The sequence below is a fragment of the Cervus elaphus genome, chromosome 28 (assembly GCF_910594005.1).
Source record: "Cervus elaphus chromosome 28, mCerEla1.1, whole genome shotgun sequence".
Classification (NCBI taxonomy): Eukaryota; Metazoa; Chordata; class Mammalia; order Artiodactyla; family Cervidae; genus Cervus; species Cervus elaphus.
Window position 1 is genome coordinate 34715433 of NC_057842.1, and position 20342 is coordinate 34735774.

The 20342-nt window shown below is 36.2% G+C and overlaps 1 protein-coding gene across 2 annotated transcripts in view; it reads left to right on the top strand.

The window, feature by feature from the left end:
* CEP85L (centrosomal protein 85 like) overlaps positions 1-20342 on the top strand; it is a 141913-nt gene that overhangs the window by 40125 nt on the left and 81446 nt on the right. For both annotated transcript variants that reach the window (XM_043890510.1, XM_043890509.1), the window contains exon 3: positions 17905-18692. In XM_043890510.1, coding sequence (XP_043746445.1) covers positions 17979-18692 — 714 coding nt within the window. In that variant the 5' untranslated portion in view covers positions 17905-17978. The remainder of the gene's footprint in view (positions 1-17904; positions 18693-20342) is intronic.

Sequence of the window (20342 nt, forward strand, 5' to 3'; positions counted from 1 at the left end):
CCCTGTGTCTTCATGTATCTCTCTTTCCCTTTGTAAGGACACTTGGACTTAGGGCTCACCCACATACAGTGTGACCTCATCTTAACTTGCTACACCTGTAAAGACTTGATTTCAAAATAAGATAACGTTCACAGGTACTGGGGAGTTAAGATTTTAGTGTGCCTGTGCGAAGCACACAATTCAATCCATGGCACTATTACATGTATTACTATCTGGTTAAATAGAAAGGCATACTATTTTTGGAGAGTAATTTGAACTAAGTAGAGTTGAAAATAAAACAGGAAACTACTGTGAAGGTTTTAAGAAATGTATTATTAGTTATTTGGTCTCATCAATAAACTTTAAAAATTAGCTTTTTTTGAGGATAGAATTGTGTGGGAAGGATACAAAATCTGGAGATTTAAAAGTTGTAGAATGGATGGTTCTGAGTTTTTTTTTTTTTTTTTTTTTTTTAGTGCTATTGCAAAGCTGTTTAAGCAAATCAGTCTGTTTACTCTGTTCCTGTGTTGTGACTTCTGAAACGTTTACTTGGATTCAGAGATAAATTTAGCTTTTTTAAGATTTGGCTTACATATCAAGATTAATACTTTTTTTCTAGTCAGTTACCTCCCAGGTGGTGCAGTGGTAAAGGGTCCACTTGCCAATGCAGGAGCTGCAGGAGACTCAGGTTCGATCCCTGGCTCGGGAAGATCCTCTGGAGTAGGAAATGACAACCACTTGCCTGGGAAATTCCATGGACAGAGGAGCCTGGCGGGCTACAGTACATGAGATTGCCAAGAGTTGGATGCGACTGAACATGCACTTTAATCTCCATAGACTACTACGGTATTAATCTGGGTCCAGCTGGGAAATTTTCTTCCTGAGTTTTTCCAAGGAAAACTTAAAAAAAATCCCTTCTCTTGCCTATATTAGGCCACACAGTGTCAGGGCTGGGATGCTATATTTTCATAATGAGTGGCTGAAAAACTGAAAATACCTCTTTGAGAATATGATAGTACTTCTTAAATAATCTCCAGAAACTCTTTGATTCTGCTGTTTATTATTATATATAATTACTCATCTTTTCTACTTCTATTTAGAAAAATGCCTTTTCTCTTTATTCTTTGAATTAATTTAAAATAATTTATTTGTGTCAACAGCAAATATCACTGCTTTTCTCACTGAATAATTCATCAGGTGTTAAATACAAATCCCTGTAATGCTTTAGGGATAAAGAGCATGATTTTCACTTTCTTCTTGAATTGGGCTGATGTGTGAAGATGTTGTTTTGGCCTTCCATTATTTCTTGCCATTATCTCCAAGTTGAACTCTAACTCCTTTCCCTGCTAGTTATTTAAATTTAATACATAGAATAATGAGTGATTTTACTGGTATGTTACAGAGCATTGTACAAGATATTCTAATGGACAAAGAATCCGTTGAGTTTAAGGCATGATCGTAGTAGGCAGTGTTATTTAGAACCTGTTATATATGGATGAAGCAATGTCAAAGTTTGAAGACAGAGGGCAAATAGGACAAGAGTCCTAGGAAAGGATAATAAATGTAAGAATGGCACATGAAAATAAGATGGAGTTATAGGATTCTGGGAACAGAGACTTGGGGCTTCTGTGGAAAATGAATCAGAATTATGGTTTGAGTAATAATACTGGCAGCAGATGACTTTGATTGCATTTGTTTGACTGTCAGGAGAGGTGCAGGGTACTCCTGTTAAAAACATCAATTATTTAAAATTTTTATCTAAAAATAGGGAATAGTTTTAGCAGGCTTATTAAAGATTACTTATTTAGAATGAAAGCTTGGTATGTTTGCTGATGTAACACTTGATTCCAGTTAGTGTAGTTGTCTTTCCTGAATTTATGTCTTTCTGAAGTTCTCATGATTTCTGCGTTGTCAGAGCTATTCGTTGGTTTTTTACCATCTCTGTTCTTTGGAAAGTTTCCTGAATATTCTAATTTGTGATCTTTGTTTCTCCTAGTTGAATTTGCTTCATGTTATATCTGTTTAGTGTAAAGAGCTCAGGGAAAAAAAGATTGTGGTGGATTATTGAGTGTTGAAAATAGCCTTGCCTTAGAATGTAGCTAATAGGTTGATATTTATAACATAATGTCAGCTTTAAAACATGTTGTGGATTAGATTATTCCATATCAGTGTCATGTGGATACTTTATATATGCTTTGCATAGTAATACTTTTGTCTTTAATGGTCATTTAATTGTCTTTGTCATTCACTAACCATAGGTTTACAAAGTGTTTTTTCTGATTTATAAAATTTAATTCTTAATTCTTAATTAAATTCTTAATTCCTTCTTAAATTCCAAACCTCATCAAATAACCTAAAAAGTGTTTATCTCCTTTGTACTAAACCCTCCAGCTGAGAATTACGGGTAGTGTACAATTATATTAATTTAAAATAATATACATGAAATTTGGACCTGTTACCAAACACAATTGGAGTTTGTTTTAGAGTGTACCTGCAGAATATTTTAGTGAAGTTTTACTATTAATATTTGTCTTGGAAGGGGGTACATATTCTTTTTGGATTTTTGAGGCTTTGGCACAAAGTGCTGCGTTATTTGGTTTGCTGTGACAATTTTTCAGTGAAATGTGTGAATGCATTTGAAATCTAAAACTGATTATTTGCTGAGTAATATTCCACTATATATATCTACCACAGCTTTGTCCATTCATCAGCTGATGGACATGTAGGTTGCTTCCCTGTCCTGGCTGTTGTAAACAGTGCTTCTGTGCATTGGGATGCACGTGTCTTTTTCGATTATGATTTTCTCACAGTATATGCCCAGTAGTGGAGTTGCTGGGTCATATGTTAGATTTATTCCTGGTTTTTTAAGGAATCTCCATACTGTAGTCCCTAATAGCTGTATCAGTTTATATTCCCACCAACAGTGTAGGAGGGTTCCCTTAGCTCTAGTGAGATGGACGAACCTAGAGCCTGTTATACACAGTGAAGTAAGTCAGAAAGAGAAAAAAAAATATAGTATATTAATGTATATATATGGAATCTAGAAAAATGATATTGATGAACCTATTTGCAGGGAAGGAAATGAGACGCAGAGGTAGAGAATGGACTTGTGGACAGTGTGGGAGGGAGAGAGTGGGACGAATGGAGAGCAGCAGCAACATGTATATACACTATCGGGTGTAAGATGGGTAGCTGGTGAGAAGTTGCCGTGTAGCACAGGGAGCCCAGTCTGGCTGGCTGGCTGTCATGACCTGGAGGGATGGGAGGGGAGGAAGGCTGTGGAGGGAAGGGATGTATGTTAATTATGGCTGATTTGGGTTGTCATATGGTAAAAACCAACACAACATTGTAAAAAATTTTTTTTAATTAAAAAAAAAGATTATTGTTAAAACCTCAATATACATAGCAAATAACTGCATGATTTATATACTACATGGGACTGAGTAGTAACAAAAACTCCCGATTTAATTCTTACCACAATTTACATCCTATGCTTGATACAATATGTGTACTTACAGCCATTGTAAATTATTGTCATTTCCTTTCTGAAGGTATTTAAGGTAGTTTATGGAAAACAGTAGTATAGTTCTGTGTGATCCAGTATGGTGACCACTCGTAACATGGGTTATTGAGTGCTTGAACTATGTCTACCCAAATTGAGATGTAAGATTCACACTGGATTTGAATAAAGAAAAGAATGTAAAATATCTTATTAATACTTTTTAATATTGATTGCATAATATAATATTTTAGATATAGTGGATTAAATAAAAGTTATTGAAGTTAGTTTTACCTTTTCATTTTTATTTTTTCCTTTTCATTTTTATTTTTTGATGTGATTGCTATAAAACTTAAAATTATAAATGTAGCTTGCATTATATTTTTATTGGACATTTGGTAGTGACAGTGTAATTTGTAAAGGATTTACTTTCAAAAATTTCATGAGCATGTATGTATGTTTATATATTTCCCAACAGAAACGGCATTGGCTTCTCAAAATAACTCTTGTCACTCCACTTAATACTCAATATAATAGAAATGTCTGTCGATTAGCATTACATCTGTGATAAACTATATTCTACCGTCAGTCTGCGAGTGCTAAGAACATGGTCCTTTTGTCATTTTGACAGTGCTAAAGGCCTCACTGCAGTGGAATTGCCCTGGTTCTTTTGGCAAACAGAAAGTTAATGTTGCTATGGTGAGATATAAATGTCTGGATTAGGGGAGGTTTTAGATAGGAGAATCCCTGAAATTCTGAAGAGTTCTCTTGCCCACTTAGGGGATAGAGAAAAGGAATAATGTCAGTAATTGTTGCTAGAATTCTCCAGTCGGGTGTAAAGTGCAGGCCCTCAGTCTTCATTAGGAGGAAGAGGGAACCTTACCCCAGAGTCTCAGAGCATATTTGGCTGTTAGACCAGTGGATACCCACGTGAAGCTGAGCAGATAAAGAGTGTGATTGCACCAGTTTTTCATATGTAAAGTTTGGTTGGAATTTGAGTGTTTAGGAAGAAAAAGCCTGTCTTGCTACAAGCCTCTGAAATATGTTCTTTGCAAATAACATTATGCTTGTGTTATATAATTCAAATATGTAACCTGTAATAGTACATTTTGAGTTCTTATTTAGTAATAAGTAATATTGAATTCTTAATAGTAAATATTGAGTTCTTAATAGTAAATATTGAGTTCTTAGCAATTATTTATTTTTAAAAGACGATCGTGGTTAAGTGGTACACCTCTATATACTAAATGTAAATTCAATTTTTGAGGTAGACATAAAAGAACATGAATAAGGCTTACTTCAATTCCATGACATATAAGTAAGCAGTGCAGCTGTGAAGTAAGTCATCAAGCTTTGGACAAACTGAAAGGTACTCTTTAGTCAGACCTTTAGTGTTGTTTGCTTGTAACTGATGTTCCAGGTGATACTCTTTGGTCACTGCTAAATCCTCAAGGTATTCTATGAATCATCTGAAAAAATAACATACTCTTTTTTTTACTGTTCTTCTTTATTTTAATGTTGTGTTTTTCAATTATTTAAAAACTTAAAATTCATACATGAATGTAGAATATATATTTATTATAGAGACTGTAAATGCTCTAGTAATGATAAATATCCAATTTTATAAGTGACCTTATATGAATAAAGGTACCTTTCTATGCTCTCTCCCATGCAGCTTTTGGAAGTCTGTTCATTTATTCACTTCATAAACATTCATTGAATACTTACTCTGTTTCAAGAATTGCAGAACTGCAGAGATCAACATGGAGAGGATTACATCAGAACTCAGCAGGGAAGGGACTCTCGTACAGAAAAAAACTCTAAAATTACCACTGAGTGGTTTACTTTCAGGCATGGTATCTTGAGATTTTAAATAATGCTAAATAAAAGTGTGACATTTTTATATTTAACAAGTTGGAACACTAATTTAACATTAGTGGCGCCACTTTTTAGCTGTGGTAATTTGTTCATGGGGTGTCAGATTCCAGGGTGGGAGGAAATAGATCTGTGACGTGAGAAGAGATGAGCCTGCAGGACTACCAAACTGTAACGTAAGCCACACCGCAGATCACCTGCTTGTTCCATGATTTTCTTTGCTGAGACCTGGAGGCCATGTAAATAGCTGCTGTTGGCTCAGAGAGGAGAGTTGTCTTTGAAGTATACAGCACTTGTGTAGGGCATAACCTAGATGTGGTTCCAGACTTGAGTGGTTAAGAGAGAAGCAAGAGGAGGAGAGGACCCTGAGTCTGAAAAAGAACTTGGGTTTTGCTTAGACTTGGCTCTGTGAGCTTCCACAGGAGCCTGCTTCTCGTGAGTCACAAGGTGCCCAAGAGGCAGGCTCACATGCAGTTCTTTTATCTTTTAAAACTTGAGTTCGGAAACGTAGCTTTACATAGTCTGTTTGGGGCTAATTTTCAAGCATATTTATATATTTTACTAAAGAAAAGGTACAGGTAGAATTAAATATATTTTCTTTGATAATTCTCAGCTGCTAATACGTATTAGAGATAATTTTCTTATCTAATTAACCTCATTTATTTCAAATAGGAGGGACTGAGAAAAGTGGACTTTAGTTTAATCATATCTTATTAGTTAGTTGTTTTTACTAAGAAATAATAGGACTGTTGAATAATATAAATTTTGAGGTCATCTCGTGAATGTATGTCAAAAAAGGAAGATGAATAAGAAAGGTTAACATTTGCTGCATTGTGGTTATTTTATGAAGAAACTAAGGCCTTGTAAGGTAAGGACTTGTTCGGTCATTTATTTATTCATGTGACCAATATTTATTGAGTGTCTATTATGTGTCAGGTATTACGCTAAAGGTTAGAATTAAACAGACATTTTCTCTGTTCATTGTATACATAAAGTCTAGTGGAGAAGACAAGACAGAAAATAATTATCATAGAAGATGAGATGGTTGGGTTGTTGACTTAATGGACAGGACTTTGAACCAGCTCTGGGAGATAGTGGAGGACAGGGGAGCCTGGTGTGCTATAGTCCGTGGAGTCTCAGAGTCAGACGTGACTCAGTGACTGAACAATTGAAATTAACTTACATATCATATAATGCACCCATTTAAAGTGTACAACTTAGTGGCTTTTAGTATATTCACAGAGTTGTATAAACATCATTGTATGAATTTTAGGACATTTTTACCACCCTAAAGAGAAACCCAACTCCCCTTAGCCACCACCCTCAACACCCCTATGCTCCTAACACTAGAGAACCACTAATCCACTAATTTTGGAAGACATCATAAAAATTTCCCAGGGCTCTGTTTTCTTTGCTTGTGTATTTTATTACAGTGATTAAGTTTCATTACTTTACTTTGCTAAATGGTTTCTTTAAAACACCTCATCTTAATATAAAATATCCTCTAGTTCTTACTCTTTTTTCTTTTTTACAGAATATTTTAAGTGTTACTAAAGTAAAAAGAAGGTGAAATGGTAAACCTACATGTACACAACACCAAACTTATACAGGTATAAATTATAACACATGGCAGTATTATTTCAGATATTCTGTGCTCATCCCCCTACCTTAGGTAGTACTTTAAGCAAATCGAGAGTTCCTTCTTAAAATTTAATTAAAATAGTAGTAATATTTATTTTGCATTTACTATGTGTAAGGCATTATAAGAGGTTTACATGATTGTTTCAGTTAATAAAAAAAATTACGTGTTGGGTACAATTCTGTATCCATTTTATAGGTGACATAAATGATATTTAGACTGTTCTCTAACCTGTTTCCCTATTTTATTAAGATTCATTTCATTGATGAATAACCTTATGTTGCTGTAACTTCATAGCTTTGGCACTTTCAGGACTCTTGATGATGGATACTCCCATAACATGATCTCCAGAAATTATAGTGAATTAGATAGTCAGTTGACCTTAACATTAACGAGAATATGTGCTGTATATTTTTGCAATGTGAGGTTTTATAGTTCTGATGTGGTTGTTGTTCAGTCACTCAGTCATGTCCAACTCTTTGTGATGCCATGGATTGTAGCCTGCCAGGCTCCTCTGTCCTCCACTATCTCCCAGAGTTTGCTCAAATTCATGTCCATTGAATTGGTGATACTATCTAACCATCGCATCCTCTGCTGTCCCCTTCTCCTTTTGCCTTCAGTCTTTCCCAGCCTCAGGATCTTTTCCAGTGAGTTGGCTATTTGCATCAGGTGACCAAAGTATTGGAGCTTCAGCTTCAGCTTCAGCATCAGTCCTTTCAATGAATTTTCAGGGTTGATTTCCTATAAGATTGAGTGGTTTAATCTCCTTGCAATCCTAGGGATTCTGGAGTCTTCTCCAGGACCACAATTCAAAAGCATCAATTCTTTGGTGCTCAGTCTTCCTTATGGTCCAACTGTCACATCCGTACATGACTACTGGATAAACCATTGCTTTGACTGTGTGGACCTTTGTCAACAAAGTAATGTCTCTGCTTTTTAATATTCTGTCTAGGTTTGTCATAGCTTCTATACATGATTAAAATTTTTTTCACTATAGAATCCTTCTAAGGTAAAATACCCTGGACATGGAACAATAGACTGGTTCCAAATCAGGAAAGGAGTGCGTCAAGGCTGTATATTGTCACTCTGCTTATTTAACTTATATGCAGAGTACATCATGAGAAATGCTGGACTGGATGAAGCACAGGCTGGAATCAAGATTGCCAGGAGAAATATCAATAACCTCAGATATGCAGATGACACCACCCTTATGGCAGAAAGTGATGAAGAACTAAAGAGCCTCTTGATGCAAGTGAAAGAGGAGAGTGAAAAAGTTGGCTTAAAACTCAGCATTCAGAGAAAACTAAGATCCAGTCCCACCACTACATGGCAAATAGATGGGGAAGCAATGGAAACAGTGACAGACTTTATTTTTGGGGGCTCCCAAATCACTACAGATCATGACTACAGCCATGAAATTAGAAGACGCTTGCTCCTTGGAAGAAAAGTTATGACCAACATAGACAGCATATTAAAAAGCAGAGACATTACTTTGCCAACAAAGGTCCATCTAGTCAAAGCTTTGGTTTTTCCAGTAGTCATGTATGGATGTGAGAATTGGACTATAAAGAAAGCTGAGCGCTGAAGAATTGTTGCTTTTGAACTGTGGTGTTGGAGAAGACTCTTGAGAGTCCCTTGGACAGCAAAGAGATCCAACCAGTCCATCCTAAAGGAGATCAGTCCTCAATATTCATTGAAAGGACTGATGTTGAAGCTGAAACTCCAATACTTTGGCCACCTGATGTGAAGAACTGACTCATTGGAAAAGACCCTGATGCTGGGAATGATTGAAGGCGGGAGGAGAAGGGGACGACAGAGGATTAGGTGGCTGGATGGCATCACTGACTCAATGGACATGAGTTTGAGTAAGCTCTGGGAGTTGGTGATGGACAGGGAAGCCTGGTGTGCTGCAGTCCATGGGGTGGCAAAGAGTCGGACATAACTGAGTGACTGGACTGAACTGAACTGAAGGTAAAATACAATTACCTTCTTTTCACTGAGAGAAGGTAAAAAATAAAATTTAGAAGATGTTAATAACATATCTGGGGTTGTACAGCTGTTCAAGTGATGGAGCTGAAGTTCTTCAAATCTAACTCCAAAGGTATGCCCTTACCCACACCGTTAGATATCTGTTCTTGAAGTGAGGCACTGGAGGAGGAGATCTGAGAGGTGTAGTGTGGTGTGTAGGATAGGAGAGTAACACTAGACAGAAACAGGAGACTGGGATTCTATTTTGAGATCTGTACTTGGTCAAGTAATCTAACCTTTATGGATTTAGTTCTTCATTTACATATGGAATTAGGTCAGAAGTTATACAAAGAATACTTTTTTGCTTGTGAAATCAAATAATTTCAAGGCAATATTCAAAACAATTATGATTTATGTTCATTTACAAACCAAATAACCGTTTTCCTTTGCCCTGCATCTCTACTTAATTTTCTTGTTAATCTACATTATTGCTGAAAATAAAATACTTGAATTTAAAGCTTTAAATGTGGCACATAAGAGCATTACAGCTGTAGTAAGTTTGCAGAAATTAAAATTGTTTGTTGGAGGTATATTTTGTATCTTTATGGACCTCATTTTTACTTTCATTGTTATCCGTCCATCTGTCCATTCATATACTCAGGTTTTTATATCATTTTGCATCTTGACCTGGTAGAATATGACTTCCTGAACCTGGCCAAGCTGACTGCCCTGAATTTAGTCCACTTTTGAGACCTGTGTTGAACCCAGGTATTTCTGACCTGGAAAGACTCCAGTCAGACGGCCATGGGTTTAGAGTCAAGGTTAATGACTTCCCATTTCCCCAGACATGTAGGTGGTTAGAGGACCAGATGATAATTTTTTTGTCAGTTCTATCATAAAGTAACAGTTTTTTTTCCTGAGAAAATTTGAATTTTCAAAATCACTCCTCATAATTTGAGATCATTACAATTTGATTTATAAACATTTTTAGAGAGAAAGAACACTTGCAACTCTTTGCAAGTAAACTGCTGATGAGACAATCTAAATTGAAACTTGTAAGAGATATCTAGAAAATGGTACAATTGAAAGAAATTTTAAAAGCCTTTCAAGAAAACAAAAATACTACAGTTTTGGTGTAACTACAAAAAGGAACTTTTTTTTTTTAAACTGACCAACTTTTAAAATGAGTTTTGCTTTGAATTGTTGACCTCTTTAAACAGTACCTCAGATTGTCCTTTAGTTAAGTTGCCAATAGTCTGACCGCAGATCAGAAATGCTCCCCTCACTTTAAAAACTAGCTTTTCATCTTATTTTACTTAAACTTACAAAATGAAGTTTCTTAGTTTGTTGTGAATGATTGCTAAGAGTGTACAAAAAGGGCTTGAGAATTAACTTGTGAACAGTATGAAGTGAAGTCGCTCAGTCGTGTCCGATTGTTTGCGACCCCACGGACTGTAGCCCATCAGGTTCCTCCATCCATGGGATTTTCCAGGCAAGAATACTGGAGTGGGTTGCCATTTCCTTCTCCAGGAGATCTTCCCGATCCAGGGATTGAACCCGGGTCTCCCACGTTGTAGGCAGACGCTTTACCTTCTGAGCCACCAGGGAAGCTCTTCTGTAATTGTTTTAAACAAGTAATTTTAGAACTTTTCACTCAATTTCTGCCTCAATAGGATTTGAAGTGACTTGACAAAATACAATTGAGAAATATAAAATAGTTAAGAAAAAAAGCTGATTGGTGATAATGATTAGACAATAACTAAATGAGAACCAAGATTTGCACAGAATTGTGTACTATTGCTATTAAGTAAAATTGCTGAAAGAGTAGGTCATATGTTTGGCAGTAGGGAAACAGAAGCTTCTCATTATAATAAGTAAAAGCAAGCAGTTCAGGAAAGTATGCTTTTCATGATCTTGATACCTGACATACAGTTCTCATATGTTCTTAATGGTTATTTCTGTATGATTCTTTAATGTAATCATTCTCAGTTTCTATGCAGATACCATAGTGCCAAAATAGGACTTAATATTTTAGGTATATCTTTTGTAAACATTTAGCTGGATTTAAAAATTATGTGGACAGTTCTTGTAAAGTAATTAGCCTCTACATATACACCATGGAATATTACTCAGCCATTAAAAAGAATTCATTTGAACCAGTCCTAATGAGATGGATGAAGCTGGAGCCCATTATACAGAGTGAAGTAAGCCAGAAAGATAAAGAACATTACAGCATACTAACATATATATATGGAATTTAGAAAGGTGATAACGATAACCCTATATGCAAAACAGAAAAAGAGACACAGAAATACAGAACAGACTTTTGAACTTTGTGGGAGAATGTGAGGGTGGGATATTTCAAAAGAACAGCATGTATACTATCTATGGTGAAACAGATCACCAGCCCAGGTGGGATGCATGAGACAAGTGCTCCGGCCTGGTGCACTGGGAAGACCCAGAGGAATCGGGTGGAGAGGGAGGTGGGAGGGGGGATCGGGATTGGGAATACATGTAAATCCATGGCTGATTCATATCAATGTATGACAAAAACCCACTGGAACAAAAAAAATAATAATAAAAAAAAAAAAAGAAAAATAAATGGAAAAAAATGATGTGGACAGTTCTTTGAGTGGATTTTTACTTACTGTGATTGTTAAATTTTGATGTATTTTAAATCATATTATATACTTTCTATTCTGCTTTTCTCAAGTTTTTTTTTCTTGCCTTCTTTTGATTCACTTTTTCTTTCATGACATTTTCCTTCTACTGTATCAGAAGTTATACACACATATCTTTTAAAAAATCTTTACTGAGCTATAATTCATATACTATATAACTTACCCATTTAAAGTATACAGTTTAATGATTCTTAATATATTCTCAGAATTGTTCAACTGTTATACAATCTAATTTTAGAACATTTTTTAACTCCCCCTCCCTTAAGAAATCTGTAATCTCTCACTCTCTTTCTTCCCATCCTCTTAAGCAGCCACTTATCTGTATAAATTTCTTTGTTCTGAACATTTCATATAGATAGAATAATCTAATATGTTGTCCTTTGTTACTGATTTTCACTTAGTGTAATGTCTTCTAGATTCATTCATGTTGTAGCATGTATCAATCAATACTTCTTTTCTTTTTTGTTACTAAATAATATTCCATTGTGCCACTTTTTATTTATCCATTTATCAATTGATGGACGTTGAGTTATTTTGACTTTTTGACTACTAATAATACCTCTGTGAATATGTTTTCATTTCTCTTTAGTGTATACCTAGGGGTGGAATTGTTGGATCATATGGCAACTCTTATTTTTGACCTTTTGAGGAACTGCCAAGCTGTTTCTTAAACAGCAGTGCCATTTTACACTCCCATCAGCTTTGTATGAGAGTTCCAATTTCTCCACATCCTTGCCAAAACTTATTATCTGTCATTTGGATGATAGCCATCCTAATGGGTGTGAAATGGTGTCTCACTGTGGTTTTGAATTGCATTTCCCTAAAAATGTTGAGCATCTTTTTGTGTACTTTAATAAGACCATCTGTTTATCTTTGGAGAAATGACTTTTCAAATTTCACATCCATTTTTACATTGGGTTATTTGTATATTTATTATGTAATCTAATTGTGTTTCTTATTTAATCTGAAGTCCCTATCAGATGTATAATTGCAAAGATTTTCTCCCATTTTATGGGCTGTCCTTTCACTTTCCTGATGGTATCATTTGTAGCAAAATTTTTTAAAATTTTATTCAGGTCCAATTTATCTTTATTTTCTTTTGTTGCTTGGGCTTTTGGTGTTGTATCTGACAGATTACTGCATGACTTAAAGGTCATGAAGATTTACACCTATGGTTTCTTCTAAGAGTTATACAATTTTAGCTGTTACATTTAGGCCTGTGGTTCATTTTGAGCTCATACTTGTTGAAAGTATAAGAGAGGAATCCAGCTTTATATTCTTTTGCTTGTGGCTGTACAGTTTTGAGCTCTCCCTGTTCTTCTAGTTGTTTAGAAATTATAACATGCATCTCTAACTTGACTATGATGTTAGAATGCTATTCCATCCTTGTTTTATTCATCATAGCTGACATTTTGGTTTTCTTCACCCTCTTTTTTTTTTTAACCCACAAGTTAGATATTGTTTTGTAATCATTGGCATTCTTAGATTTAACTACACTTTTTTTTTTAAATCTTATTTGTTTCTACACCTCAGGACTTGTTTTTCTTTTTTAGTGAAAGAACCGTAAGGAATGTTAGTACAAGTCCTTTCAGTGAGTCTCTTGGTGAAAAGCTCGGTTTTTCTTTTGCAGGATTATATATTTTGTCTGCAATCTTGGAAGCTAGCTTAGTGCTCCAAACAGTTCTTGGGTGCCAATTATTTACTCTTAACTTTTTGGAGATATTTCACTGTGCTCTGGATTCCATTATTGCTATAGAGAAGTTGGCTATCATTCTGAGACTTCCTGTATGAATAATCTGCCTTTTCTCTCCAGCACACTTCATGCTGTCTGGTGTTTTGTAGTTTCCTTATGATAAGCTTTAGTCCTGTCCTGCAGCTGTGTATGTGTAATGGCGAAATTGTAAACCCCGAGGAGGGCTATTTTCATATTTTATTGTGAATGATAGATTTGCATAGTCTTTTCTGCCTAGCACAGTTCCTTGTACATTATACACTGCTAGAAGATTGTTTGGTTGAATATTATTGAGTTTCTTTATATAGCTCTTTACCTACCAGAGTATAGTTAAGAATGTTTTTAAAATATTTACATAAAAATATAAGGAATACTTAGAAAAATGTTCATTTGTTTAAAAAAGTGGGGAGAGTTAAATGTGGCTTAAATTTTTTTTTTTTTCCTCATGATACATCATCACGGCATTAGCAAGAACGGGAAAAAGTCATGGTGTTCTATAAAACTTAATTATTGCCTTTGGGTTAGGCTTAATATTTTTCTTTAAAATGTAAAATACTATGTTTTATATTTAATGAAAATATAAGCTGTTATTTTTAAAATCAGAATATTTTGATATGTTTATACAGTTTCCTGATTATTTTTTTAATTGTAACCATTTATGATTTCTTATTATACTATAGATCTGGAAGGTGTGGTTTTTTAAAAAATTTAATTCCTGTTTACTATAAGAAAGAACAGAGAGACTGTCCCTACATGTAAGAGAAGATAGAATCAATCTGGCATGAATTGCCAGACAAGAAGAACAAGACAATGATTTTGTTCAGAATTCAGAACTTTTGTTGTCTTAAATATAATTCACTTGCATTATCAGGTTACAGCAGGTCCTCTTCTATTTTTCCCCTATAAGCTGAAATCTGTCTGCAATCATTAGCTTTTCTGTGTTCTCTGTGAATACTATAAACCCTGTCCTCTGGCTTTTAAAAGGACTACCTTCTGCTGGTTTCAGATTTCACCGTTCTAACTTAGACTGCTGGATGCCATCATAATAACTTGCCTTTGAGATTTGTGGCTACAATTAGGTAGTATAATAAAGCACATTAGGAAATGCATTGCACTTACCTCTAATTGATTGTGTTTCATTAGGCAAAATAAGTTATTTTTCGATTTACCTCGAAGAATGGTTGTTTCTTTCAGGTATCTATACTGTCAAATGTTTAATTCTTTGTTCATTAATTTATGTTGTGTGTGCATGTGTATGTATGTGCATATATGTGTGGATGGAGTAAACTTTAATTCTGAGTTTTCACAGAATAAATTCTGAATGTCACAGTAAATCAGTTTTTACAATTAACCTCAGATACTGCTGATGGTCGGACTTGAGATATTTAATCTTGTAATTGAAGATTTCAGAACTGAAATCAGTCACAGGTGGAATGACATTGTACTGAATAGAATAGCAGAATCACTTATTAAAAAGTGATGTTTCCTGGACCTTCTCTACTCTGAGTGAGAATCTCTCAGATACCAGGTAACTGTGTTTTGTGCTGAAATTTGAGAACTTTAGATGTAAGTGAGTTTTGGAGTAAATTCTATCCTTAATGTAATGTTCAATAGTGGCATCATCACCGACTCAATGGACATGAGTTTGAGTAAACTCTGGGAGTTGGTGATGGACAGGGAGGCCTGCCGTGCTACGATTCATGGGGTCTCAAGGAGTCGGACACGACTGAGCGACTGAACTGAACTGAACTGAATGTTCTATGAACAGGATATATTATAGTAGCTTTTAGATTTGTAGGAGTAAATACTAGTGTGGCGTAGAATTGTTTTTTATCACCAATTGTTGATTTTCTATGCAGTTTGGAAATATCGAACTGGCAAAGGTAGACAGGAAGTTAGCACATTTTCATATAGAAGTAGCATCCAGGACTGGTCAAGTTTCAGCTGGTCTCAGAAGTTTCAGCTGTGGCATGGAACGTGAGACAGTCACCTCATATATAATTCATACTTGAGAAGCGATGTTCTTTGATATTTCAGACTCTTTGAGGTGACACAATAAAACATCTTTGCAGAAGTTTGGCCAAATGGTAAATTTATGCTCTTTGGAAAGAAATTAAAATAAGACATTGTGTAAAGTAGAATGTGAAAGCATCCTTCTCCTTTTCTCTCCTTTCTACCTGTGTTTATTAAGTTTTGAGTATATTCCTCCAGATCATTTATGTGTCCATGAATATGCATGTACTTATATACATAGCTTCCCTTGTAGCTCAGTCAGTAAAGAATCTGCCTGCAGTGCAGAAGACCTGGCTTCAATTTCTGGGTCAAAGATCCCTTGGAGAAGAAAATGGTAACCCACTCCAGTATTCTTGCCTGGGAAATCCCATGGACAGAGGGGCCTGGTGGGCTACAGTCCATGGGGTTGCAAGAGTCGGACACGACTGAGCGACTAAACCACTACCACATATTCCTCCAGATCATTTATCTGCCCGTGGATATGTGTGTATTTATATATTCACCTGTATGTTTGCATATTTTAAATATTGATGTATATATATTACCCGTCTTCTTCCAAAGGCTGTAACAGTTTTATGTTCTATCTTCATAGGATATTAGCAGTCATTAATAGTTTTATGTGTATAATAGGGAATGCACTTTTACTGTTTAGTGAGTTTAGCATCTTTTTTAAAAAAAGAAATATTCTTTTTAAAAACATTTTATTGAAATGTTTTTAAAAAACTTGATTAAATTAAAACTTGATTCAATTAAAAAATTGAAATTTTCCTGGCTTCATACTTGGATCAGTTACTGTTCTTAATCAGCAGAAGAAGCTGACTGAATGATTGAGAACAGGAGGGATTTATTTAAGGATGTTTCGTTAACTCAAAATTTCTGAGGAGCGTTGGAGAACCAGGCTTAGGGTTAAGCTTCCAGGTAATACGCCTCAGCCGCCTCTGGGAACAGACATTCTCCTGCCCCACTGGACGAACCGACCGATGCTGCCCAGCTGCTGCCCCCTTTCTGCCAGCACTTGATCTGGCCACCTCTGCTGTTGTCATTGGAGGCTAATATGTCTGCTGTTGCCAGAAATGGTAGCTCCTTGCAGAGCCCATTTTCTCATGTGACTCACTTCCAAACTGAAGTCTGTGCAGGTGCTTCTGAATGTCTGTATCACAGTTGCAGGGTATGTTGTGAATTTAAGGTCTAAAATTTATTTTGGGAGGTTGGCTTTATAATATGGGAATTTTTCTTGAGTATCAAAGGGTTCTGTAGAAGCTGGTGGGAACCTATAATATGGTAAATTACAGTGATATTTTGTGATACTTTTTCTCGTATTCTTTCATCTGTAATATTTTCCCCCTTCCATCTCCAGGTGAATAAATTCTGTGCAGAGACCTCTTGGAATTATATTTTTAAAATAGTTTGCCTGGCTCTTTCTCATCTGAATCTTCTTATGATTTCCTCAGCATTTCTTTTCCTGTTACTTTATTTATTTAAAACAATATCAAAACTCACAAGTAATATTTAAATATACACTGAGTCAAACATTATGGAAAGACATAGAGAACAAACTGTAAAAGTTACATTTCACCACCCACCCCTACACTTCAAATTGCTATCACCTTTCTGTATATCATGTGATAAAATGATAATCTTTGATTTTACTTAGGCATATTTGATGGCGGTTTGGCATTTGATAGTAAGTTCATTGAGTGTAGAGGCCCTTATTTACCCTTTGGGCTTCCATATTGCCTACTACAGCAGTTCCTATTTGGGGATAGTATTATGTGAAGGTCTGATCTATGGCAATAACTGTGCAGTCATTTTGGAAGTAAAAATTTACAACCTGGGAATTTAGTAAATGTGCAGAGAAAGATGGGAATCAAAGTAGACTCCAGGTGTTCTAGCTTGGGAAAATAGATCATTGAGGATGCTATCAAGGGAGACTGAGAATTACTCTCTATCTGCAAATACATTGCTTAGAACCCTTTCTGATTGTTTTCCATTACTGCAGGAGCACCTTTACCCATACTTCTGATTTAATTTCGAGTGTGGAGAGGTACTACAGTGTTCAGATTGGGCCTAGATTTGCACAGTTGAGGAAAGACACTAAGAGATACCATTTTTTAAGTAAAGCTAGAAGTTGTGTCTGAGGCTTCAATGATTTATCATAAATAAAACCTTTCAATGGGGAGATGGTTTTTTCTTTTAAGGCATAGTATTTTGGTTAAATAGCATGAATATATACCTGTTTTCCAGTCATTTTTATCTGTAAGTAGATTGCAAATGAGCATATATTTTGTTATGTATCCATTTTTAGAAAATGTATGGAAGTAGGTTTGATTTGTTTCAGATGACTAATAATAATAGTAACAGTGATAAGTAGTAAGTCTCTCATGTTGATGAAGTGCTTCTGAAAAACTTGTGCTGGGAAACCATATTCAGATTTTTGCTTTGGCATTTTACATTTTGCCTCTTTTTTTTTTTTCTCCCTGTTAATTACAACTAATTTGGCATTCTCTTTTCTTTCCAGATCATTCAACTTCAAGTGGCACATTATCTTTTAAGCCTAGTCGGTCATTGGTTACTCTTCCTACTGCCCATGTCATGCCGTCTAACTCCAGTGCTTCAGTTTCCAAACATAGGGAATCACTGACATCAGATGGCTCAAAATGGAGTATAAGCCTCATGCAAGCATTGGGAAATCATAGTAGGGGGGAGCAGGACTCTTCACTGGACATGAAGGACTTCCGGCCCCTCCGGAAATGGTCATCTTTATCCAAACTCACCGTCCCAGAGAACTGTAGCCAGGGTGGCGTGGTGCGCACAGAAGCATCGAGGAGAGGTTTGGAAAGGACAGGGAGAGACAAGGCATTAACAGCACAGCTGAGGACCACTGGGCCTAGCTGTTTACACGACAGCATGGAGATGCTTGAGCTAGAGGATAAGGAGATAAACAAAAAACGACCGTCAACTCTGGACAGCAAATATAAATTTGAGAGCTGTAGCAAAGAGGACTTTAGAGCTTCTTCCTCCACTCTTAGGAGACAGGCCTTAGACATGACGTACAGTGCCTTACCTGAAAGCAAGCCTATTATGACAAGCTCAGAGGCTTTTGAATCGCCGAAATATTTAATGCTTGGTCAGCAAGCGGTAGGCGGCGTTCCCATCCAGCCTTCTGTGAGGACGCAGATGTGGCTGACGGAGCAGCTGCGGACAAACCCCTTGGAAGGTAGAGCCACAGAGGACTCTTACAGTCTAGCTCCTTGGCAGCAGCCGCAGGCGGACGAGTTTCGGCAAGAACGGGAAGCACCCGCGCAGGTAAGGCCGGAGTCTAGTGTCTGCCGCCCCCCAGCGGCTGCTCTGCGCATAGCACGCTCGAAGGGAGCATTTGACCGTGACGGCTTTCCTTTTCCTTTCCCCTGCACAGTCATAAGCATGGATGTTATCAAACTCTTCAAGTATTGTGTTGGTAAACAAAACTTTTAAAATGTTTGAGACTTATTCACATGGAAAACTTGAAACCTTGTACCTGACTTGTCGTTTTTCTTCTCATTTGTTTTGCCGCTGTTCAGTTGCTCAGTTGTGTCCGACTCTGCGATCCATGGACTGTAGCACTCCAGGCTCCCCTGTTCTTCACTGTCTCCCGGAGTTTGCTCAAACTCACGTCCATTGAGTCAGTGATGCTGTCTAACCGTTTCATCCTCTGCCACCCGCTTCTTGTTTTGCCTTCAGTCTTTCCCAGCATCACGATGTTTATAAACACAGCAAAAAATATTCAGTCCAAAGAAACTAGAAACAGAAACACAGGAGCTGGCATGATGTAATACAACATTAACTTGAATGAAGGCTTGGATTTGTTTCTGGTTTTATCAGATTCAGAATCTGGATGATTCTCTGTCACTTAATACTTATTATCTCTGGGCCTGAGTTTTTCTTTCTTTCCTTTTTCCCCTAAATTGAGATGTCATTGACATATAACATATTAGTTTCAGGTATGTAACGTAATGATTCAATATTTGTGTATGTTATAAAATGATTACCACAATAAGTTCAATTAACGTCCATCACCATACTTAGCTACAAATTTTTTTCCCTTGTAATATCGACTCTTAGTAACTTTCAAATATGCAATACGGTATTATTAGCTATGCTGAATGTTATATCCCTGTGATTTATTTATAACTTAGGGTTTATACCTTTTGATCATCTCGTCCATTTTACTCACCCTCCAGCCTGTGCCACTGGCAACCATCAGTCTGTTCTCTTTATATGAGTATAATTTTTTTGTTTGCTTTTTTAAAAAACATAATTTGTCTTTCTCTGTTTGACTAATTTCACTTGGCATAATGCTGTCAGGATCCATTCATGTTTCCACAAATGGCAAGATTTCCTTCTTTTTATGTGAATATTCCAGTGTGTGTTGTGTGTGTGTGTGTGTGTGTGTGTATAGAGAGAGCGAGCACATTTTCTTTTTTCATTCATCTATTGATGGATACTTAGGTTGCTTTCATGTCTTGGCTGTTGTAAAGCTGAACATAAGGTTGCATATATATCTTTTCAAGTTTGTGTTTTCATTTTCTTCAGATAAATACCCAGAAATGGAGTTGCTGGACCATAGGGTAGCTCTCTTTTTAATCTTTCTGAGGAACCTCCATGCTGTTTTCCATAGAGGCTGTGCCAGTTTACTTTCCCACCAACATACATAAGGTTTTTTTTTCCCTCTGCATTCTTACCAACACTTGTTATTTCTTGTCTTTCTCATAATAGCCATTCTAATAGGTATGAGGCGATAGCTCATTGTGATTTTGATTTGACTTTCCCGGATGATTAGTGGTGTTGAGTACCTTCTCACATATTTGTTCGCTGTATATATGTTTCTTCACAGCTTCTGCCATCTATAAAATGAGGAGGTGGAAATAAAGTCATTGCTAAAGCTTTGGCAGTGGTTGGTATGTATTCAGGTTTATA